At 43.5% G+C, this 26,697-nt stretch overlaps 1 protein-coding gene across 2 annotated transcripts in view; it reads right to left on the reverse strand.

Annotated features, from left to right (window-relative positions):
• LRRC20 (leucine rich repeat containing 20) overlaps window positions 1–26,697 on the reverse strand; it is a 464,508-nt gene that overhangs the window by 244,012 nt on the left and 193,799 nt on the right. For both annotated transcript variants that reach the window (XM_077454429.1, XM_077454430.1), the window contains one exon: window positions 19,815–19,964. In XM_077454429.1, coding sequence (XP_077310555.1) covers window positions 19,815–19,964 — 150 coding nt within the window. The remainder of the gene's footprint in view (window positions 1–19,814; window positions 19,965–26,697) is intronic.

Consider the following 26,697-nt stretch of genomic DNA (forward strand, 5'->3'; position numbering starts at 1 on the left):
CCCCAGTCTGATGAAACATCATGTGCTAATTATAGACCCATTTCTTTGCTTAATCTTCATATAAAACTACTAGCTAAAATTCTAGTGACTCATTTGAATAACATTATAGGTTCACTAATAAATAAGGATCAAGTAGGTTTCATGCATTTTTTCCAAGCAGCAGATAATGTACGCAGGGCAACACTACTGATTCAAGTGGCTAAAACATGACGAATACCAATGAGTCTTCTGTCGTTAGATATTAAGAAAGCATTTGACACAGTGTCATGGCCCTACTTGCATTTTACCCTACAAAGATGGGGCTTCTGTCCCCACTTTCTTAATTGGGGTTTATCATTATATAATAATCCTAAAGCCTATATTAGATATGCTGAATACAAATCAGGTATGTTTGACATAAATAGAGGAACACGTCACGGTTGTCCACTTCCCCACTTTTATTTGCCCTACTTATTAAACCCCTTGCTCAGGCTATTCGATTGGACCCTTCAATCAAAGGGTTAGAATTAGCTGGTCATCAGCATAAACTATGTCTATTTGCTGACGATATATACATTTTTATGTCTTCCCCTCATATTTCTGCTCCCAACCTTATAACAAACTAGAACATTTTGCCCACATATCTGGACTTAATATCAACCCCCAAAAATTGACAGCCTTAAATATCTCCTTACCTCCTCACATTTTACAACAAACACAAGCATCCCTCCCCTTTTCCTGGTCTACATCACGCCTGGATTACTTAGGAACTATTCTAACCCCCAATTTATCTGAACTCTTCTCAGCTAACTTCCCCTCACTAATGCGGCAAATCACAAATTACTTTAAACAATGGTCCTTTTTACCAATCTCATGGATTGGTAAAATAAATGTCATTAAGATAACAATCCTACCTAAGATTTTATATCTATTTCCTGTGTTACCCATTCCAGTTCCAGCATACTTTCATAGAAACCTCCAACGAAAAACACTAGTGTTCATTTGGGGTTCCTGTAAATATTGCTTACCTAAACTCACACTGTACCTTCCCAAGCTTAAAGCGGGCTTCCACCCTAAAGAGGAACTTCCACTCATCGGAACCCTCCCCCCCTCCGGTGTCACATTTGGCACCTTTCAGGGGGGAGGGGGTGCAGATACCTGTCTAAGCCCCTGTACACATGGTCGGAGATTTCCACAACCAAATCCGTCGGATTTTGCCCATCGGATTTTATCCGTCGGATCTTGTCTGAAACTGTTGCATACACACGGTCGGACAAAGTTGGCGAAAAAATCCGATCTTTCAGAACGTGATGACGCAATTTCCTTACGATGGGACTACATTCAGGCTAGTAGCCAATAGCTTTGATGTAGGAATTTGATCTGAGCATGCGTGGCACTTGGTCTGATCAAAATTCTCTACACATGATCGTAGTATGTCCGATCGGCCCAGTTGGTCGGGAAATATTTCCAACATGTTGGAAAATTGGGTCCGACGGATATTCCGACGGAATCAGTCCGATGCATACCACACACAGTCGGATTATCCGACGACACGGTCCGATAGGACACATTCCGACGGATTCTCTGACCGTGTGTACAAGGGCTACGACAGGTATTTGCACCCACTTCCGGGCATAGACTCCCATGGGAGACTTTGCCATTTCCTGTCCCGTCGCGCTGTCTGCTGGGACACTCCTAGTGCGCTGCGCGACTCGCGCATGCGCAGTAGGGAACCGGGAAGCGAAGCTGCAACGCTTCACTTCCTGATTCCCTCACCAAGAATGGCGGCGGCAGCAGCCGAGACCCAATTGATCGATCGGTCTCGGCTGCCGACATCGCTGGACCCTGGTACAAGTCAGCAACTGTAGTATTTATAGCTGCTGGCTTTTAATATTTTTTTTTGCAGGTGGAATCCCTCTTTAAAGGTGGATTAGGATTTGCTAATTTTGCCACTTACTATCATGCAGCTCAAATAGCACATATCCCTAAATACCATGCGAAAAGTGAGATTCCACATTCGGTAGCACTTGAATCAATTGACTGTGATCCATTCTCTATAACAAATCTAATATGGTCCAATCCATATGGTCATAAAAATATTAATAATAAGATTACCAAACACACAGTAAACATCTGGGATAAATTGAAAATAAACTTTAGCCCTTGTACACGCGGTCGGACATTCCGACAACAAAATCCGTCGGATTTTATCTGACGGATCTTGTCCGAAACGATCGTACGTAAGGTGATGACGTTATTTCGTTACGACGGGACTATGTTCAGGCTAGTAGCCAATACCTTTGGTCTAGGAATTTGATCTGAGCATGCGTGGCACTTTGTCCGATCGGAATTCTCTAAAAACGATCGGACAAAGTCCAATCAGATCATGTTGTCGGAAAGTTTTATAGCCCAGCTCTAAAACTTTGTCCGTCGGATATTCTGACTGAAACAGTCCGATGGAGCCCACACACAGTCGGATTATCCGACAACACGGTCCAATCTGACATTTTCCATCAGAATGTCTGACCGTGTGTACAAGGGCATAGACTGCAATCTCCACATGCTCCCCTCTTGTCATTTATCAGAAACCCACTTTTCTACCCAGCTAGTATATTCCCAAAATCTTTTAAAAAATGGATCTCCTCTGATCTAACTCAACCTTGTGACTTATCGACATCTACCTCATTTAAAACATTCCATGAACTATGTGATAGTCACCAGCTTCCCAATTCAGAACTTTTTCGTTATCTGCAGATTAAAAATAATTTCACACCATATATATAGATATATATATAGATATATATATAGATATATATCTATATATCTATATATATATATATATATATATATATATATATATATATATATATATATACACACACACACACACACACACACACACACACACACACACATACACACAAAGGAAGGAGTAACCTGGATGAATTCACACATTTTGAACGCATATGCAAAAGTGACCCCCACTCAAAAGGTCTCATATTACTATTATATAATTACCTTATTACTTTACCCAATGCAGATCTACCATCGTATATGACGAAATGGGAGAGAGACCTTGGACTTAATTTGGAAGCATCCAATTGGGATAAAATTTGGACCGCAGCAAAATCATCTTCATAAAATATTATAGCTCTGGAGGCAAACTATAAAGTACTTATGCGCTGGTATTTGGTCCCTGTCAGAATTGCAAAATATGTTCCCCAATACTCTCCACTCTGCTTTTGTGGTTGTGGTGAATTAGGATATCATATACATATATTTTGGGACTGTCCGGTTACAAAACAGTTTTGGAAAGAGGTTTTCCTCATGCTCTCAACCCTATTTAATAAATCAATCAAACCGGATTCATCAATTGCCTCCTAAATCTAAAACCAGACAATATTTCACACACTCAATTTAACCTCCTGATACAAATCACCACAGCAGCAAAGCAGACAATAGCCAAGTTTGGAAAACCGCATCATTAACGATTTCTGAAACCAAGAATGGAATAAATCGAGCTATGACTCATTCAAAAACAGAAGCCATAACCAATGATAAAATCAAAAAAATTTTGAAAATTTCGAATCCTTGGGTGACTCATTTTTTCTCTCCTAATTTTGACACCACATTATTAAGACCTTGATAACACAGCTACAGATATATACTTTACATACTCATATATATATATATATGACTACCGCTATAAGAAACCTCTGGCATTTCCATTTCCTTTATCTTCATTCTACTTTCCTTTACCTTTCTCTCTCTTCTATTTTTTATTTTTAGTTTGTCTTTTCTTTTTATATTTATTTTTATATACAATACGAGTAGCGGAGTTCTTCTATTATAATTCCATATTTATTAATAAACAATAGTTCCTGAGTTCCATTGAACTATTACGCACCTATTAGATATACAATAACTATATATTTAGTTTTTCTTCTCTTTTTTTTATCATTCTAATGCATCACATTTCAATGATTGATTATATATATATATATATATATATATATACGGTATATTCAGAAGCTAAATTATATTATCTTATTTTTTTATAATTTCTACTAATATAACATATATTATGGTTATACTTGTTTTGTAAGTATCTGGTTTATACACCAAACATATTATTTAACGAGACTTTCGATAATCACAGTGAACCACTAATGTGCAATTATAAAAGGTGCAACCATGCATAAATAAATCAGAGGATACCTCTGTGCATATAATAAAGTGCTAACTAGTGCATAGACCATAAGGTGACTCAATGTGCAAAAAAACGCAAATTTAACATATAGACCAAAATACAAATATAAGATGTGGAAACGTATTACAATGTGTATATAATGGAGCAAAACGGGTATAAATAAAAAGGGAAAAAATTATAAAATATTAAATCCAAGTGATCAGCGTGATTGAAGATATAAATGTCCCATACACAATCCAATCAAATCGTGCAATTCGGTAAACACACTAAATTAAACGTGCAACGTGCTGGGCAGTCAATCCATCCGTGATGATCCGTGCAGATAGTGTAAATACTATGCAATTACCTCACTGCTGTGGGTACACAGCAAAATTAATAATGGACACCAAGATGCTTGCAGGGACGGTTGTATAACACAATCTTTAGGAGACTTCTCTAACTTCCTCATGGATGGTAGGTAAACTCAGGGGAATGGATTAGAGAGAACCGCCATAGTGTAGTAATTTTTTAAAATGTATCAATTTTATTAAAAGATTAAGACTACTCACAAGTGAAGTAGAGATAGGCACATTTGACAGACAGCATAAAGCAAACCGGATATGGACGTCACTTCCGGGTTCCTACGCGTTACGTCGTGGAGACTTCAACTGACGCGTAGGAACCCGTAACGCGTAGGAACCCGGAAGTGACGTCCATATCCGGTTTGCTTTATGCTGTCTGTCAAATGTGCCTATCTCTACTTCACTTGTGAGTAGTCTTAATCTTTTAATAAAATTGATACATTTTAAAAAATTACTACACTATGGCGGTTCTCTCTAATCCATTCCCCTGAGTTTACCTACCATCCATGAGGAAGTTAGAAAAGTCTCCTAAAGATTGTGTTATACAACCGTCCCTGCAAGCATCTTGGTGTCCATTATTAATTTTGCTGTGTACCCACAGCAGTGAGGTAATTGCATAGTATTTACACTATCTGCACGGATCATCACGGATGGATTGACTGCCCAGCACGTTGCACGTTTAATTTAGTGTGTTTACCGAATTGCACGATGTGATTGGATTGTGTATGGGACATTTATATCTTCAATCACGCTGATCACTTGGATTTAATATTTTATAATTTTTTCCCTTTTTATTTATACCCGTTTTGCTCCATTATATACACATTGTAATACGTTTCCACATCTTATATTTGTATTTTGGTCTATATGTTAAATTTGCGTTTTTTTGCACATTGAGTCACCTTATGGTCTATGCACTAGTTAGCACTTTATTATATGCACAGAGGTATCCTCTGATTTATTTATGCATGGTTGCACCTTTTATAATTGCACATTAGTGGTTCACTGTGATTATCGAAAGTCTTGAGATTAGCGCATCACATTTTTTCTACTTATTTATTTTCCATTAGTGAGAGACAACTCACCTAGTGACTGCTGCTTTTTTCTTTTCATTAGCTACTTTTGCTTTGTCTTTTTCCATAGAGCGCAGAAGTTTTTAGATATACACATATTATTTAACGAAATACCAGTTATGGATTAACATAGGATACATTTAAGTCTTCTTTCTTTTAACACTGGAACTCAACTTAGACACAATTATCAAATATGTTTTCTTTAACTGCTACTGTTTATTGTAACTATGTTTATCAACTATGGTCATGTTTGTAGAATTTTCAAAACTCAATAAACAAAATTGACAAGAAAATACCAATATCCTGGCTGTGGATCTTTACCAGAAACAGACAGACACACCTGATAGTGATAAAGTTAGTTGAGTATATTATCACGGAAAAAAAAAATATGGAAACTTAAAGCAAAAGTTAAACCTTGCTGCAGAGTACCAATACAAAATAAACAACAACCTTTAATATTTAGAAACGTAAAAAAAAAAAAACACAACAATCTATATGTCCATTGCATGGGCTCTGAGAAGGAGAGGAGAAGGTTTGTCAACTGTTCCTTCTGGGCCACAAACACCATTGAGAGGTCAACACAAAAAAAATAAATGGGTTAAACAGGTACAGTAAGCACAGTTCCATAACGTTACAGGTACTTGAACCTACTCTTTGTAACAAGAGTAGGTTTAATCGTTTAATCAAGCAAAATTGAGACAGTAATCATCTAGGATATTCCGTAGTAGTAGCTAAAGGTGGCAGCTCCAAAACAAGCATCCTCTGACACTAGAAAGGGGAAAAGGTGTTTGCATGCAGAGTCTGTACTTTGTCAAGAACGATGTTTGGGTTTACACCCGCTCACCAATCCTCTGTGTGGTGATAAAACGGAGATTCTGAATGCTGGTTCAGGCTCCTGGCAATGCTTTAAGGCACTGGATCACTTCCTGCCAGCTGTTTAGGGTGGTTGGTAGTTAAACTGGCAAGGTGACCGGAAAGCAGACGACTAGACACCTGAATGGGTATTGAAGTCCCTGAAGCGGTGTGGGTTGTCTCTGCTGGGGAGCACTGGGTTGCTGAGCAGGGTCCCTGGGCTGAATGGTAGAAAACCCTGTGGTTGCACTGTTTCTGGCTCCCCACAGCCATCCTAGCAGCACTCTCCCAGTATTCTTTAAGAAAGCAAGGCTCTATCTCCTTCCATTAGGGGGAGTTTCACCACACAGTCTCGTCACTTCGCTGCTCCTTTCCTCTGTCCCCTCTGTTGCGTGAAGGCTGTTACAAAGCAAAGGTCTTTTTCTGAGGCTGGTATCTCTCTCTCTTAGCCAAGTCTGCTTTCTCTGTCCCTCTAACATGCTCCTCTCCCTCTCCACACTCTCCTCAACTCCTCCCTCAGCCTTTTTCCCGGGCGCCCTGCTATCTCTCCACCAGCTGTAGTTCAACCCCCTGTCTAGTCAAATTGGCTGCCTCTCTTCAGGACTACATGTCCCATCATGCTCCTCCTTGGCTGCTCACTGGTCCTCCCTCCTGCCAATGGGAAGGATACTGGAGCTTTGGCAGCTGGAATCCACAGACCCACCCTGTCTTTATATTTTCCTTCTCCTGCACTGTGACAGGAGGTGGGGACGAGCAGGGGAAGGAGACACTGACAGATGCTGTTTTTCTTTACTGTGGCACAGGGGCTCCTGTTTATTGTGTGTGCCCCGATTGGATGGAGGGGGGTAAGCGGGGGAAGAAGGCAGAAACAACCAGCAGCTTTTCTCCTCTCCTCACAGTACAGTGGTCTGTGATCTGCCTGGTGGGGGAGCGAGCGGGCTGGGGGAGAGAGAGCACAGCTCCCCTTCTTTCGCCTCACATGCAGGTGCAGTCTTCTGCTGTGGAGGCACTCTGAGCGGGGGGGAGGAAACCTGCATCCACCACAGCACACAGGTATAGCCGCTTCAGTGTCCCCTGCTGCTCTTATCTGTCCATGTGGGGGGGGGAATCTCTGCAACCCCGCTACAGGATTGGGGCTAATCATTGAAAATTGATCACACCTCCTGTACTGACAGCCTATCTAATTTCTTGAGACACTAACAAGCCAGGAAAGTACAAATACCCTGCAAATTATCCCTTTTTGGAAGGTAGACATTCCAAGGTATTCAGTAATGGCATGGTGAGTTTTTTCACGTTTGAATTTTTTCCCCACAATTCTTTGCAAGGATAAGGATTCTTTTTTTTTCACTAAATTCTCATATCAGGAACCATGAAACAGACAGAGACAGAAGTACATTTAAATAACACTTGTTTATTAATAATAAAAATAAAAAGGTAAATAGAAAAAAGCATAGTCAAGCATAGCCAGAGTCCAGTAGCCAGATCGGGTAGTCAGCCAGTCCAAAATTCATAAACCAGATTGGGTAATCAGCCAGTCCAGAAGTCAGGGATCCAAGGAGAGCAACTGCAAGCTGGATAAGAAGCCAGGAGGGATGTTAGCAAGCCAGTCTAGAAACAAACAGCAAGAGATGGTTCCTTGTGATGTGACCAAACGTGAAGGCAATGGAGAAATGAGCTGGAAGACTTTAAATAGGCAGGTCAGACAAGCATCATCGGGAACAGCTGGTAACTGTGGAGAGAGAAGAGTGCTGGCAATTAGCCGACAGCTGAGCAGCCAGCCCAGAGGAGGAAGGGCTAAGCCAGCCCTGACAGTACCCCCCCTCTCCCTCAGAGGGCCACCGGGCTTGAGGGGAAACCGTCTATGGAACTTGCGGAGGAGGACATGGGCATGTACGTCAGAGGATGAAACCCAGGAGCGTTCCTCCGGACCGTACCCCTTCCAATGCACCAGGTACTGTATGCGCCCACGGAACCTACGGGAGTCAACAATGGATTGTACCTCATACTCCTCATGGTTCTCAACCTGAATAGGGTGAGGACGTGGCACCGAGGTGGTAAATCGGTTACAGACCAACGGTTTCAATAAGGAGACATGAAACACATTTGAGATGCGCATACTAGGAGGAAGTTCCAAAGCGTAAGCTACTGGGTTAATCCTGCGAAGGATACGTAAAGGCCCAATAAACCGAGGTGCAAACTTCAGTAAGGGAACACAAAGCCGGAGGTTGCAAGATGACAGCCAGACCCTGTCCCCAACCGGGTAGAAAGGCGCTGCCAGGCGTCTGCGGTCAGCATGGAGGCTGTACCTATCATTAGCATGACGCAAAGCCTCCTGGACTTGTACCCAAGTGGAACGAAGACCACGGAGATGCTCCTCTAACGCAGGAATACTCTGCGGAACAAATGAGTCAGGCAACATGGAAGATTGGAAACCATAATTCGCCATAAATGGAGACAATCAGGAGGCAGAATTCAAGGCACTGTTGTGGGCAAACTCAGCCCAAGGTAAAAGGTCAGACCAGTTGTTATGATGGTCAGAAATATAGCAACGTAGGAACAGGATGTGCCAACACAGGAGCAGAAACAAAGGCAGCCTTGAGAGTCTCAAAGGCCTTAATGGACTCCGGAGAACAACTCTGTTACCGTCCTTTCTGGTCATATCTGTCAGAGGCTTGACCAGAGACGAGAAGTTACGAATAAACTTCCGATAGTAGTTGGCAAAGCCCAGGAAACGCTGCAGAGGACGTAAACCTACGGGTCAAGGCCATTGTAGGACTGCCGGAAATTTCTCTGGGTCCATTGAAAACCCAGCAGTGGAAATTACAGGAATGTAACATGTTCACGATGGAACTCGCACTTCTCCAGTTTACAATAGAGATTGTCCTCTCAGTTTCTGATGTACACGACGGACATCTGTGTGGTGGCTCTCCAGGGACTTGGAAAATATGAGGATATCATCGAGATAAACCACCACACACAACTGCAACAAATCTCGGAGGACATCGTTAATAAATTCCTGGAAAACTGCCGGGGCGTTACAAAGGCCAAAAGGCATTACCAGGTATTCATAATGGCCTGTTCTGGTAGTAAACGCAGTCTTCCACTCGTCGCCCTCCTTAATGCGCATGAGATTGTATGCCCCTCTCAGGTCAAGCTTCGTGAAAACCGTTGCTCCCTTGAGGCGGTCAAATAACTCAGTAATCAATGGAATCGGGTAGGCATTCTTAATTGTAACACGATTGAGACCCCTATAATCTATACAAGGTCTCCGTTCACCGCTCTTCTTTTTCACAAAGAAGAAACCAGCACCAGCAGGAGACGAGGAATTGCGGATGAAACCTTGAGAAAGTGCATCAGCAACATACTCCTCTATGTCCTTATCCTCCAAGACCGACAAAGGGTAAACCCGGCCACGAGGAGGTATGGCACAAGGTTGAAGGTCAATTGCGCAATCATAAGGCCGGTGTGGAGGCAAACTACCGGCTTGACCTTTATCAAAGACATCGCCAAAATCACGGTACTCCTCCGGCAGGGAGGGGAGTGAAGCGGTGCACAGGACCTTGGATACCTTCAGGAAGCATGTCTCACTGCATTGTTGTGACCAGGAGAGAACCTCAGCACGGAGCCAATCAAAAGAGGGGTTGTGCCTCTGTAACCAAGGATAACCAATAACCAGCCGAAATCTGGGTGAGGAAATAACTTGGAATTGGATTATCTCATGGTGAAGAGCCCCTACGGCCATAGACAACGGAACCGTCTCATGAGTCACATGGACAGGCTGTAAAGGTCTCCCATCCAGAGCCTCAATGGCAAGTGGAGTGTCACGCAGCTGCAGCAGAATCGAGTGCTGCAAAACAAATGCAGCATCAATGAACAGGCCTGCAGCCCCAGAGTCGATTAGAGTCAATTAGAGCCTTTATCTTGATGGACGACTCAGCCCAAGAAAGGGTGACCAAAACCAGGCGCTTATCCTTCTGGATAACTGGGGATGAAACAACGCCACCTAAGGTCTGTCCATGACAGGACCTCAAGGTTTGTGTGTTCCCTGGACGGGAAGGACAAGACTTCAAAAAGTGACCTGCTTGGCCACAATAAAGGCACAATCTCTCCCTCCTCCTAAAGGCTCTCTCATCCACAGAGAGACGGGTGAAGCCCAGGTGCATGGGTTCATCTTCACTGACCAACTCGGTACCAGGAGGCATGGGAGGTGAGGGAGGCATGGGTGGGACTACAAAGCTTGGAGGCAAACGTACAGGAGACTTCCGCAAGCCCTCCTTAAGAGAAAGTCTTTCTCTGAATCTGGAGTCAATGAGGATGGCAAAGGAGATCAAGCTCTCCAGCTCACTAGGTATATCTTGGGCTGCTATCTCATCCTTGATGGAATCCGAGAGACCATGAGAAAAAGCAGCTACGAGGGCCTCATTGTTCCAAGCAACCTCTGCTGCCAGAGTACGGAATTCAATGGCGTAGTCGGCAACAGTTCTCGTACTCTGTTTGATGGACATGAGGCACTTGGCAGCAGAAGCAGAACGTGCAGGGACGTCAAAAACCCTTTTAAAGGAGGCCACAAACTGAGGATAACTCAAGACAACAGGTTTTTGCGTCTCCCATAGAAGGTTAGCCCAGGCCAAGGCTCTCTCAGAAAGCAAAGATATCACGAAACCTACTTTGCTTCTGTCCCTGGGAATTGCCTGGGGCAACATTTCGAAGTATATCTCAACCTGATTGAGAAACCCTCTGCATTGAACTGGATCGCCCCCAATCGCTGGGGAAGCGGAGCAGAACCAGACATACCTCTTATAGAGGTAATACTCGAGGCGGGTGCCTGCACAGAGACTGGCGCAGCAGCAGGGACGGCCTGTGACTCAGGTTGTACCGGAACAGCCACCGTGGGGGATTCCAGGTGAGCCGTGCGATTCAGGAGCGTTTGTAACGCCAAGGCAAAATGATCTATGTGGTGATCTTGCTCATCCAATCTGGAACAAATATTACCAACAAGTGGATTAACTGTATCTTCTGAATTCATGGCCTTCACGTACTATAAGGAACCATGAAACAGACAGAGACAGAAGTACAATCAAACCACACTTGTTTATTAATAATAAAAATAAAAAGGTAAATAGAAAAAAGCGTAGTTAAGCATAGCCAGAGTCCAGTAGCCAGATCGCATAGTCAGCCAGTCCAAAGTTCATAAATCAGATCGGGTAATCAGCCAGTCCAGAAGTCAGGGATCCAAGGAGAGCAACTGCAAGCCGGATAAGAAGCCAGTAGAGATGTCAGCAAGCCAGTCTAGAAACAAACAGCAGGAGATGGTTCCTTGTGATGTGACCAAACGTGAAGGCAATGGAGAAATGAGCTGAAAGACTTTAAATAGGCAGGTCAGACAAGCATCATCGGGAACAGCTGGTAACTGTGGAGAGAGAAGAGTGCTGGCAATTAGCCGACAGCTGAGCGGCCAGCCCAGAGGAGGAAGGGCTAAGCCAGCCCTGACACATATTAACAGGTTATTGCGCTCAAGTGGCATAAGCATAATTACAACTACACTCCAAAACACATTCTGTTAGTATGGCAATTCCAAATGTGTGACATTTTTACACAGTCTGGCCACATATAGAGGCCCAAAAAGCAGGGAGCACCATAAGGCATTCTAGGGACATAAATTACACATATCATTTCCTGACAACCCATCACACTTTTGAAGGCCCTGGAGCACGAGGACAATGGAAACACCCACAAAATTACCCCATTTTGGAAAGAAAACACCCCAATGTATATTCTGCAGCAAAATTTGTATTTTGAACATGTCATTTTTTTTGGTGAGAAAATTATGTGGTGAGAAAATGAAAACACATTTTTCTATGCTTTTTGTACATATTTTTATGGCCCTGACGGTGCACCGATAAGGATCCACTGATACGGTGGCACTGATGAGCACTTACTGATGGGCACTGATGGGACTTACCCGGTGTCCTCTGTGGTGTTTCGGTGGCTCTAGTTTGGCATTGCTGGGAGATTCTGCCTGGATAAGTTATTGAGTGGCTGGACATGGCAAATGATACATTTTAAAAGTATTGGCCGTGTCACTATGTATTGATTTTAGGTTTTTTTTGTATTAAGTGTATACTACCTTTTAATATTATGGTATCTGTCTTTTTCTCTCTTTGAACAAGGATTCTTTAAATCAATCCCCTGAGGAAGCCCTTATGGATGAAACATTTCGGAATAAAAGCATAGTACCATCACCTACCTTTAAAAATCTCTCCCATGATGTAATACAATGACTATTTGCTAACATGTTTATGTTACATACATTTTAAAACAATGTATAAATAAAATGAGTTCATTTTTTAAAGACAAACTCATTATGGGTACTATCTGTCTAAGGTACCATTAAAAATCCCACTTTAAAAAACAATCCTGTATATATATCTTATCCAGGAATGCTGGTGGCTCTGTTGAGTATGTCACAAGCCCACTCCACCAGATATGCACTGATGTGGCACTGCTGGGGCACTGTAGAGCACTGCTATGGCACTGATGGGGCACAGATGTGCACTGATGGGGACCAGGTGTGCACTGATGGGGCACTGTAGAGTACTGATGGGGCACTGAAGAGCACTGGTGGGGCACAGATGTGGCAATGCAGGGCACAGATTTGGCAGTGCTGGGCACAGATGTGGCATTGCTGGGTACTGATGTGGCACTGCTGGGGCACAGATGTGCCACTGCTGGGCACTGATGGGCACTTGGAACAGATAAATAAAAACCTCAAGCAGCCTCACGTTGCAGCTTCTCCCTCCTCTGCTCACATGAATGGTGTGAGACGAGGAGAGAAGCAGACATGACAGTGATTTCTCTGACATTGGATGGAGTGATCAGGTGGTAAAGGCCACTGGGATTGGCCCTTTACCCCGATCCATGATGCGTCGTGTCCCAAAAACCTGGCTAGCACAAAAACTCCTGTGTGTGTGCGCCAAGGGGTGCAATTCTGGGAGGACGTCATTGTACGCTCTCCCAGAATTTTCTGACCGTGCTGTAGCCATCATTCAGCTATGGCCCGGGAACAGACATCCCTTGGACACAGCCAATCACAGATCATAGTAAATGGCCAATTACAGCGACCATTTACCACATGATCACTGTGTCCAATGAAAGGTAATCTCAAATGTAAACATATGAGAGCAACTCATAATGATGGCTCTCCTTCCCTCACACAGAGACAGCGTGTGAGGGAGTAGAACGATCTGTGTTCAGGGTGAGTTATCAACAACCTTTTGCCAATACAGTGCCCAAACAGTGTCATCAGTGTCACAGTGCCATCAGTTTCAACAGCGTCACAGTCCCATCAGTGCCACAGTGCTCATCAGTTTCACAGTGCCATCAGTGTCACTATGCCATCAGTGTCACTATGCCATCAGTGTTATCAGTGTCACCATGCCTCAGTGGCATTAGTGTCACCGTGCCTCTGTGTAATCAGTGTCATTGTGTCTCAGTGTCACTGTGCCATAGTGTCATCAGTGTCACAGTGCCATAGTGGTTTCAGTGACCTCATTGTCACTGCGCCCATAGTGTCATCAGTGCTAAAATTGGCATCAGCGTCTTACAGTGCAGCATATCAGTGTCACAGTGCAATCAGTGACACACAGTGACACATATCAGTTCTGCCAGTGCCATCAGGGCCATAAGTGCCATCAGTGTCACACAGTGCAGAATATCAGTGCTGTCTCATCAGTGGAACCTCATCAGCACTCAACAGTGTAGCTAATTAGTGCTGCTTATCAGTGCACCTCTGTGCAGCCTCATCAGTACCCATCAGTGCAGGCTTATCAGCACCCATCTGTGCCATCTCATCAGTGCCTGGCTTATCAGTGCAGGCTTATCAGAACCCATCTGTGTAGGCTCATCAGTGCCCATCAGTGCAGGCTTATCAGCACACGTCTGTGAAGACTCATCACACCCACCATGTCTAAAAAAATATTTTCAACTGAGGAGGCATACCAAATTCTAAATGCGGCCAACAAGAGCAACAGGGAGCTCTCTGTATTGGATTCAGCTTCAGATTCAGATAATGACTCTGATTTCAATTACGAGTCAGTTGTGACAGACTCAGAGGAAGAGGATAGTGTGCCCGGCAAACAAAGGCATTCTGGTGAGGAGCAGGCAGTGGCATACCCCAGCACCGCAGTGCCATCCACTAGTAGTGCAGTATCTTGACAAGAAATACCATTTAATTTAGAGTTATTTTTAGCGCCGCTTTACCGTAGTTTTAGCATCACTATTCGGCCGCTAGCAGGCGAAAAAGGGTTAAAACTGCGTGCAAAGCACCGCTGCAGTGGTGGTTTGCTGGTGGTTTGGCAGCGCTGCCCCATTGTTTTCAATGGGCAAGGGGGCGCATTACGAGCGGCTGCAAAGATGTGGCTTGCTGGACTTTTTTTTACCATCCTGCAAGCGCACCGCTCCAGTGTGAAAGCCCTCAGGCTTTCACACTGGAGAGACAGGAGAGGATCTTTACAGGCGCTATGCAGGTGGTATTTTTAGTGCTGTATGCACAACAAATCATATTGAGTAACCCAGCGTATTATTCCCATCCGTTTGAATTAAGAGACCAGTGGAGGAATTTTAGATTTTTTTGGGACAAAAAAAATGATTTACATTCATATTGGTCCACCCACCCCATCCACCACATGCCAATCTACTCAGCAGTAATGCCCAGAACCAGATATTTGATGATAATGAGGTTCTTACATTATAACCACAATACCCAGTGCCCTCCCCGAAATTACACCAGTTATTTACCCAGAACTAACATATATCCGTGGATAAGTCGATTGCCGCTTTAACCGGCAGGCTGAGCAATTTATCCACAGCAAAATGGCCCGTTATAGGGTTACATTTTATAAATTATGTGACTGAGCCACAGGGTCCACATATGCCTTCATGGAGTACGAAGGGAAGGACCCAGCTGCATCCCCCTGAATGTAGAAACTACATACAGTCATGGCCAAAATTGTTGGCACCCTAGACATTTTTCCAGAAAATCAAGTTTTTTATCACAGAAAAGTAATTCTGGCTGTGATGTGGAGGGACAGAAGGGAAGTCTACATGCTGTCTTCAATCCACAATAACAGCTACATGGAAATCCCCAGAAGGAATGGCCCAATCCAAAACGCAACATGTGTCCATGAATACAATTTGTTCATGGGGGGAGTCGATTTCAATGATCAGCATTTTTGGCCATATCTTCTTTATTTGGCCATATACAATTCTTATATAATCTACCGCAGCTCCACCGAAAGACCAGAATCCTTCCTTGGCTACCAGGAGGAAATCATCACTGTCCTTATATTCCCAAACGGCCCATCAGAAAACATTCAATCAGATATGATAAGCAGACCTCCTGAATGCCATTTTCCCAGACAAAATCCCTCCAAGACAAACAGGCCAAAAACTTAAAAAAACGTAGGGTGTGCTCCAGAGGAGGAGTTGGAAGAGACACCTCTTATTATTGTCCCCAGTGTCCTTCCCAACCAGGCCTCTGCATAGGTGACCATTTCTGTCGTTACTATATTTCCCTACATTATTAGTGAAGTATAGTAAACATAATCCTCAATTCCTGCCATTTACCTTCAAACTCCTTATGCCACTGCATGCTCTTGAACTGACCCTGGCCTGTTATTCAACCACGCTTCTGCCTACAGCTTCTGTACATACCTCTGTCTGCTCTGGAACTGACCGTGGACTCTGGTTTGCCAAAATCAACAACATTTTGAAAATAGAAGACTTCACGACATCTTTGTAAAACAAAGAGAACAAATTCTGACAGACATTGTTCCAATGGATTAACATTATATACTCATCTGTATACAAGAGCTGGGTTCAAAGGAATCCAGCATAGCTTTGTACAATACATGTGACAGAAACAAACTGACACTTCTTGTAATTTCCCATTGGCTTTATAGAAGCCACTCTGCATGCGGAATCACTCCTTGCTACAGTCATTAAATAGACAGCAGTGCAGAAGAAAAATAGGATCTCTCTGTGTCTTTCCCCATCATTGTTCCACAGGATAAAGTCAGTGCAGCAGAATATAGTATGACTAACTTATTCTCAAAAAACAGTCAGAAATCTGCTCTGAATTAAGGCTGTCTGTCACCCACACCTTCACTTTCCCCTCTACCTGTCTAGTAATATTTGGGGCTCATCAAATAATACAGCATGGTGAAGGACACTGTGCAGGAGTAAATGGGAAAAGAAAATGAAAGTGAAATGTGTGACAGATGATGTCTGCAAGCATCCTAATGTAAGGAACCAATAGTCTAACATGCTTTAATGGGAAATATTAAAGAAAAGAAGCATGACTTTGCTTTGTTTGTAACAAACAAAAAAAACCTGGTGCCAATGGCACGGTTGGGACCCCTATGGGTCTATTATAGACAGACCAAATGAATAAGTATAAAAATATATACATTTTATTATAAGTAAGACAACATATATAAACAAGGGTCAAAGATTAATAACAAGGTATGTGGTACCCAATGATACAAATGTATGAAAAAAACACTGTCCTTAAACTAGACGGACTAGTGATAATAAATACAGGTTTGGACACCTTACATATTGCGGACTCATCATCATATTCAGAGGTTATTGAAGTCAGATGGGTAGTTATTTCTACTGACCTGCAATTGCGACTGCTATTACGTAGGAAAAACAAAATTGGAACTATGCCGTTGAATTTATCGACATATTGTTAATATTGAGAAAAGAGATCGCCCCTCCCAGCCAGCATAGTGCACTAGTGCATGGGGATACCACCCCCAAGGTGAGATTCCTAGCACTTGATCACATATGCGCTAACCCACGAGGGGGAGATTTCAATAAACTACTCCTGCAGGGTGAACTCAGATGGATATTCCACCTTAGAGCTACCATAGCACCTGGCCTCAACGAGGCATTCAATTTTAGGCCTTATGTCACTGGCTTTGTATCAGGAGTCTGCGAGTTGGACCTTTAGCCTATACAATATTTCTCTCTTGCCTTTTCAAGCAGTGTCTGTCATAGAGCATTGTCCTTTAATGTATAATCCATTCCCATTCCTTTGATACCAGATGCTCATGTTCATTACCATCAGGCACCAAATGGATCTTTCTAATATTGTGCTTTATATACGTTTATTGTATGTGTAACCAAATCCTATATGTTGTTATGAGATTTACAACTAATTTGTGGTCATTCTTTTATCTCCCCACTAGATGTCATACTGCCATGTTTTGTTCATTCAACGTTTGCTTTTTATTATATCTACTATGCCAATGTTTATTTATTTTCCCAATATTGTAAATTACATTGGCCTTTCCCTCTTGGGCTTGATAAACCTTTTTTAGGTGCTTTCTGCTCCACTCCCGGCTCGTGGGAGACCTCAGCTTTACCCTGCTATTGCGGCTGGTGGCTCCGGATACCTTCTGGCTTTGGATTACTCGACCACCTGGGTTTTCCTCTACTCTGCATTCCACGTTGGAGCGCAGATGACAGCCACTCGCGCGTTGGCGGCGTGGTGACACGGGACGTAACTCTGCCCCATTCAGGACAGGCTTGCACCATGTGTCATCTCACTGAGTGACTCTAGGGCAGACTATGCCAACCTCCTGTCTGCACATCTCTGCCCCTAAATAGGGACCAGCTGATGGCCATCGCAATCAAGGAAATGTCTAAAGAATAACAACATATAAACACTATAAATAAAGTGCTTGTGCTACGTGATATTACACTCAGTCATCAATTGGGTTATTCAACTAAACAGCAACAGTCCATATATATGAAAATAAAGTGCTTGTGCTCCGTGACTTTCAATTAATCCTTGATGAGTGTTTAAACTAAACAGCAAACGTCCATATTAACATCAACCATGTGATAATTGTGTCTTCATGCTTTGTGCACACACAACCCCCACCTTAGGGTCTTAAAAATAAGCCTATAAATGATAGCAATAGCCTGCAGAGATCATCCTTTGCTTCCTTTATCGTATGCAGGTTTATGGGAAAATTGTATGGAATACAGGCCACCCCCTACTTCCGATAACAACCCAGCTCAGAGGTCACTACTTTCTCCTGATATGTTCAGAGACTTTCCTCATATACATTACATGTGGGAAATGACAAAAGACATGCAACAGCGTGATAACGTTTACATTTTTTTTAACTGCAACCACTGTAACCACATATATACAACTCACATTTCAAATGAATAAAAAAAGCCTTTTAAAGTGTTATAGTGGCGAGGGGTGATAGAGTCACCTGTGGTCTGGTTCTGCAGCCCTGGTTTTCACGGCGTTTCCCCTGTCCTATGCCAGCTCTAAAACACTTCCTAATACCTCTCTCATCACCCGATCAAGCTCCTCCTACTGGTTTTGTCACAGTCTTGTGATTTCCTCTGGGAAAATAGCGCCCCGCTAGCACCTGAAAAGGGCCGCAAAAACGGCCGTAAAGCGCCACTAAAAATAGTGGCACTTTACCACCGATGCCCCCAAGGCCCCAGTCTGAAAGTAGCCTTAGTGTTTGAGATCATTTACTAATGGCTGCAGCCGTTCAGTGTTAAATTAAGTGGAGCTTGAATAGTTCACATAGTAGTGCACAAGCATCTTTACTATAAATTTATAAATGTGTGCTTTCACTGTACTTGGGCTCAGGAAGAAAATACATTTCCTTCAGCACCAGCCTGTACAATTGAGACACAGACCGGAGAAACTCTTCTCCAGTCTGTTCTCACTTTGATGTGAGTCCGTCACTTTGTGGGGTTGGGAAGGACATCAGGAAGCTGGCTCAGCATCAGCTTAGAGCCTCTGTGATCGCACCCGGGGGGGAAGGAGGCGCACCCTGAGGAACGCATCTCCTCAGGTGGCAGATGGGAAATGTGGTTCTAGGATTGAGCAGACAGTGGAGAGCTGTGACGTGGATGTCTGGGGCATAGGGACACACCAAAGAGCTACTTTTAAAAAGAAACAAAATGACACATGAGATGCACATGAGGATTCCTGGAAGAAAACAAATGTAAGTTGATTCCTTGGCTCATGTATGCAATCTTGCCGCATGTTACACCCTAAGCATGGGTGTAACATGCAAAGAAAGGTGAACTAATCCTTTAAACGCTTATTATACTTAGCACAGGTTATGGTAAATAAGAAACCTAAAATAATCTGATCCAACACAAATATGATGGAAAAATTATAACCACAGATTTATGCAGATATACAGTTTGCAAAAAAAGAGGGAGGTGGCAACTACATGTTATTTGCTTTTGGTTTGTGTTTTGTTTTTATTTTAAGAATAACATAATTTTAGAACTAAATTAAATTTTGCTTACCTTCTATGTTTTGATAAACAGTAAAGAATTTCTTTGTCATACCCTTTAACTCATTATTAGCCAAAGAGATGGAGGTGATCTTATCAGAAACTGAACTTGTGGCCAAGTACAGACCAGTTGGATAAGCATTCAAACAACAGCCCGATAAATCTGCAGAAAAAGTAAAAAAAAGGGAGTTATTGTGTCATATATAAAAAACCTCTACAATCCATAATAATCATTATAGCATCCTGGCATTGTGCTACTCAACCTAAAGTAGACCTTCATTCTCCTAAACAGCTTAGTCCCCTGCACCCTGGGCTATAGACCTTTTTTGTTTGTTTTTTGTTTTTTTACCTTTTTAAAATGTTTACTCCATTACATATTATATGGTGTTTTTGTGCACTAAATTTATTTTAGTGTATTTTTTTTCCATCAAAATATGCATTTAATAAACTACTGCATGTATACCATGCAACCTAAAAAATTACATTTGTCACAGTTTTTTTTTTATAGGGCTTGTTTGGGGGTTTAATACCAGAACCATACTGAGAAATAAAGAGCAATGAAAGTGATTGCATTCGCTTTGATGTCAATGTATTCTTGTATGACCAAACTAAGCTCAGCTCATTGCAGCTTGTGGTTCATACTGGGCAAGTTGTCTGGGTCCTAAGGTAATAAAACATTCTAAGGCCAGACCACTACTGATAACTTAAATTACTATTGGTATTATGTTATTTTTATTGACGGTTTATCATGGAAGCCAAAATGTAACCCAAATTTACACTTTGCCGAAGGAAGTTCTCCATGTGGTGGCTAAGACCACTAAGACTTGTGTCCCTTATGACCCTAAATATTGTCTGCTGGGGCTAGTGGAACAAATCTCCGTCCTCAGAGCCAGGAAGATACTCATATCTTTACTACTGTACTATGCACGCAAGGCCATCACAATGAGCTGGAAACAATCATCTCCCCCCTCTGTTGGGTTCTGGAAAAACCTGGTGAACGCCAGTTTGCCCCTTTATAGAGCTACCTATTCGGGCAGGAGTTGCCCGCAAAAATTTGAAAAGGTGTGGACCTGCTGGTTGGAAGACAATACTACGGCAACTGATGCAGTAATTCCCTCCTAGATTAACATAATGATTGTAGAGTGACAGTGGGTTGACCTGAGTACCCTTATGTCCTATTATATCTCCATTATAAGAGTGAGCACAGATTCTTCGGCATTGAACCTCTCCCCACATAGGGGTATAGTTAAGTAAGGTTTTAATTGTTGATGGTCTGTCCTGTTGCAGTATGTTGCTGCCCCAGGAACAAACTGGTTATCTTATATGTTATGCCTGGTATGGCCTTTGCTGCATCAGAGAATTTGCCCCTGCGTGGGTAATGTTCGGCCCCTGTGTGGGCAATGTTGACTGATAATGAGAAACTCAATAAAAACGATTTTGAAAAAAAAAATAAAAAATTTACATTTTGCCACTTTTGACCATGCAACATTCTTTGAAAAGAGTATCATCCAAGTTTTTCCTTGTAAATGGGAGACAAACATACATGATCTCCTTGGTTAATGATTTCTGTCGTATTGGTTCCTGGCAAAGACCATTTTTGTCTTACATCTTTCGGACACCCCGTTTTCTGGCCCTCACCAGGCATTTACTGGCCATCGGGACTATCGGGAGTTTCCCAGTGGGCTGATGGCTCTGCGGGCCGGTTTCAAGGACAGCCTGTCAAGTAATGGCTACGCAGCTTGCCAGCCATTAATTTGAGCACCGCTGTACTGCCTATAAGAGAAATAAAGTAGAATGGCTAATAGCCAGTGAAGGGCAGTGCTTGGGTGGCCATTGGGGTTGGCCGGTGGGGGGGTGGGTTCATCTGGGTGGCAGATATGGGGGAGACCTGTCATCCACACTGCCCATCACCTCACTTCATAGTGAGCAACGCGGCTCAGCCTCAGCACCACTGCATTGCTGAAAGGCAGCCTATGGCTGTACAGTAGCGCCAGTTTCTGAAATATCAGCCAGTGAGGCTCTAGCAATGTTTCTGCATGACGTTAGCCCTCCACTTCACACAGTGATGTGAGAAGGAGGAAAAAAAATACAGAGGAGAATAAGTGAAATAATAAAAGAGGTGAGTGAGGACTCCTTATGTTATTGTTATGCTACTATGTTTTTTGCGCAATTGCATATAGTATATATACTGTTTTTTTGAGTGTTTGCAAAATTAAAGCGAGCTGGTCTGGATGAAGGCCCTGGCCCTCTCTGTAGTTTTGAGAAGTCCCAGATATGGCTTTGCAGTGATGTGCAAACTAACAAACCCCAGAAACTCTATTCTGACCACTTCAGGAAATTTCTTAGATTGCATTGTTACACGTTTGTTTAATCTTTGTGCTAGAAGCTTGACTTCGAGGTAAAGGGTCAAACTATGCGAGGCCCATACTGACCCAGAATGGCTGCAATGAGGCCTAACTGTGTCCAAACAGATGCACCTGATTATCACCTTAGTTTGGAAGATTATCCTACAGAACGATTACTTTTTCCCCAACAGTGGAAAAATGGTGTTCCACAATTTTGTTTACAGTATTTAAAAAAAAAAAAAAACATGATAAAAATTTATTATTTCTTCAATTAGGGCTCTATCAATACATTTTGTGACACAAGATTCACACAACGTAAATAAAACCCATGTATCTAATTTTACATTTTGTGTAAGGGCTAGTTCACACTTGTACGATGCCAGACATCACATGTAATTCGCAGAGCACTGTTGTTCACATTACATGCAATGTCTGTGCGGTGCAATATCAGCCATACAGATAGTATGGCTGATATCGCACTGCATTCGGTCCAAACATGCACAGGACCCTTTTTTCTGTTCGAACCAGAATCGGATCGCATGTGTGTTCACACATATGCGATCCAATTCATGTCCGAACTGTGAGTTTGCAGTGCGATACGTGAGCTGAAATGGGGGTGTCATTAACATATAATAACACTCCCCCGCGGTTCGCATATGGCAGTGTAAACTGCCGTGTGTGTCAGGTGCGATGCGGGAACCGCAGTGGATTCGCAGGATTCTCACATCGCACAAGTGTGAACCGGCCCTTAGTCCTAAAAATAGGATTTTTTTCATCATACTTACCTGTAAAATAATTTTCTTTGCATACCTCATGGGACACAGAGTCATGCTAATATTCATTACCTACTGGGACATCCCAGAACAATAGCCTTGAGGGGAGGGGGACACCCTGCTAAACAATAGCCATTAGAACTAATATGACAAGCATAAACCAGGGAGTACTGTCTCCATGGAACTATCAGAGCGTCTGCTCCGATTGCTAGAGGATCCCTTGTTCGGGACACAAATTGCTGTAGCTTGTTGTTAAATCTGGATTCCAATAGGTAAACCTCTGGCCACCCCCAACGCTGGCAAATTTCCTAGAACACCCCTGGGTGTAGGGACCATTCCCCCAGGCAGATCTGCTGGCGGCTTATGCTCTACTCCCGGGATATGGACGGTCGATATAATCGGCACATGTCCCACTGCTCAGGCTAGTATGTGGTTCACCTCCTTCAGAGCGGCAGTCCTGAAGCTCCACCGTGCAGGACCGTAGGGCCAGACATACTGCCCCTAATTCCAGGACGTTGAATGGCAGGATCTGTTCTGTCCCTGACTATTTCCCCTGAGCTTTGAGCTTTACTAGGGTCGCTCCCCTGCCTGAGAGACTGGCATTTGTAGTCAGTACTCTCCAAGTTACCAGGAGAAAGGATTTTCCCTTTCGCAGGTTATTATCCTGCAACCACCAGTTTAGGCTTAAGCATGCCCGGGGAGAGAAGCAAGTTGGATAATCCAGGGCTTTTCCTCTTCTGGTCCAGGCCAACAAGATGTCTTGTTGTAAAGGCCTGGAATGGAACTGGGCATAGGGCATTGCCTCGAAGGAGGATACCATCCTCCCTAGAGGACTCATACAGAGCCGAATGGAGGGTTGTCTGGTGCCCCTTATCTGATGCACCTGAACCTTCAGGCACAGATCCTTACGGGTGGCAAGAATATTCTTGCTTGAAACATATCTAGGATCAGACATAAATACATTCGACTTTGAGCTGGTGTCAAGGCTGACTTTTTGGTATTTATGATCCAGCCTAAGCTTTTCAAATACCACACTGTCCATATTATGCTCTGTTCTAAAGCCTGTAATGAGTAATCTCTGAGTAGGAGGTCGTCCAGATACCCAAGCACCAGGATTCCTTGGGCCCTTACAAGACCCAGTACTGGTGCTAGGACCTTTGTGAACACCCAGGGAGCTGTAGCCAGCCCGAAGGGTAGAGTCACAAACTGAAAATGACGTTCCTCTACTGCAAAATGTAGGAACCTCTGATGAGGCTGAAAGATAGGTATGTGTAAATACGCATCTTTTATATCGATAGAGCCTAGAAAGTCTCCCTCTAGTCTAGAGTGAGGCTACTACTGAGCAGACAGACTCAATCCGAAAGGACTGTAACAGTAGATACTTGTTCAGGGATCTTAGGCTCAAAATGGGCCTTATGTCCCCATTTGGTTTCTGAACCATAAATAGTTTTGAGTAAAACTCTGTGCCCCTTTCAGATACCGGAACCTCTAAAATCACTCCTTGATGTACTAGATGATGTAGTGCCTGAAGCAATACATTTCTTTTTGGAGGATCCAAACCTCTGAGGGGGGACCCCCCCACAACTATAGCTTGTAACCGCATCCAGAATTATTGTTCTCCAAATGCCCGCAAAGTGCAGCACCCTTCCCCCCACTCGATGGAGTGGGGGCATCCCTTCAAAAGGAGGGCTTGGTGCTGGGTTTACAAGAATCTTGGACCCAGGGCTTTATCTGGCCCTGAACCTTCAACTTGCCCTAGCACCCTGTTGGCAGTGGAACCGCCTTGACGCTGAGACACTGGAAGAAGCAGTCCCTGAGGTCGTCTGGTGATTTTCTTCACAGGAAATAGAGAACTCTTTCCTCCGCAGATCTTTTGGATATATTTGTCCAAATGATCACCAAATAAATGTTCCCCATAAAAACGGAAACCTGCCAATAACTTTTTCAAGGAAGCTCGGCTGACTCGTTCTTAAAGCAGTTGTATAGTCAATTTTATTACTTTTGCCTACAGGTAAGCCTATAATAAGGCCTGTATGGTTTAGGAGATATTCCCCTTGCAATGAGCCGCTGACTTCAGAGGCGCATGCGCACATGGGATTCTCAGCTGAAAGTCCAGCAGACGCCGGACCTTGCCGGAAAGAAGTTTCCCGCGCGCATGCACGGGAGAGACGACATTGCTCACACGCTGGAGCCGCAATACCCGGAAGACACGCCAAGGCAACATGTCAGCTCCCTCGGCGTAGACCAGGTGAGTTACCAACGCCTTGTTCTAAGGTAAGTATTTCATAATGAGCTAGTATGCAGTGGGTATACAACTGCTTTAAGCCACAAGAGTCTGCGCATATGTACAGATGAGAGAGTCAAACGAGAAACCTGCTGTATTTAATTCTTTAAGGTATCAATAGCAAAACTCAGCGCTTGAGAAATATCTGTCTTACTTTCAGGCCATTTTGACCTTTACGGACTGGCAGATACCAATTGCTACAACAGCTGGCTGAATAGCCGAACTGGCCAAAGAAAAGGAAGCCTTTAATAATGACTCCAATTTCTTGTCAACAGCAAACCCTGTGCGTTTTTTACCGGACAAGTTGAGTTCTTGTTTAAGGAAGAGACTGCTGCGTCTATTGCTGGCATGCTCTATTTTTTAATGAACATTTCATCCATGGGATATAAAAGGGAAAACCTCTTATGAGGAGCAAAAATCCTGTCAGGATGTTCCCAATCTGCATACGATGCCTGTTCCAAGAGGGGTTGTAGAGGGAAAGATTGTGTGGCCTGAAGAGACCTAAGTGATCCCAAAGAGGAAGAAGGGGGGGGGGGGGCTCAGTTGCCTCTGCAACCATTTCAGTCAGAGTCAGGAGCAAAAGCCTCTGCGACTGAGAGGCAGACATTAACTGAATATCTTCTTGTCCAGATTGCTCTGAAGCAGACTCATCTGCCGGGCCCTCCACAGAGTCCTGAGCTTTAAGCTCTACCCCATCCTCAACCCATTCCTGCTCCAGAATTGGAGGCTCCGGGAAGGGGGATCTGTCACTCTTCCTGCTACCCTGCAGGATGGAGACAATCATCCCAGCAATCCTGTGCTTTAACCCGACTAGGGCCGAGGACAGCTCATCCTTAGTGAAAAAGGGTGAAACAGCAGCGTTGACTGTAGGCACAATACCAGATAGGCGCAGCGGCTCAGATTGCCTGGAAGCCTCTGGTTTTTCAGGGGATACAAAACTAGGGAAATGACTAGGTTCGTCAGGAACTACTAACAACATCAGTGTGCCCTTCCCTGTAGTGTTAGTCCCGCTCCTTTTTTTTAAGACATTTACCAGCCACAAAAAGAGTACTTGGGTGTAGTATTAAATCACCTTTAGAAGGGAGACCTTTTAATAGGACTCGCCAAGCCCCTATGTAAAAATCCTGCTAAGCACCTTTAACCTGCCAAGCAATACTTGGTGACTCACGTGACCCAGGTAAGGAAAAATTAACAGCTGCAAGTGTCTGTTCAGAGCCTGTTCTATGTCCCACAGCTGCCTTCTGGAAGCACTGCATGCTTGGCCTACACAGCTTAAATAAGCTGGGTGTGTGCCAACACGTGCGTGGTCCCAGCGAATGGGCGTGACTGTATTCGCTTATGACACAAATCCTGGTGCATCCAGATAAAAGACCACTGCGCATGTGTGGCGAAGCCACGTGCGCCATGCCTGCCTGCCAAACAAACTGCTGTACACAGCGGTACTCTTGCGAACATATGTGTGCCCTGATGATCCAAGGCTAAATGGCACATCGT

The sequence above is a fragment of the Lithobates pipiens genome, unplaced genomic scaffold (assembly GCF_037356315.1).
Source record: "Lithobates pipiens isolate NorthernLeopardFrog02 unplaced genomic scaffold, aLitPip1_a1.2 Scaffold_25, whole genome shotgun sequence".
NCBI lineage: Eukaryota > Metazoa > Chordata > Amphibia > Anura > Ranidae > Lithobates > Lithobates pipiens.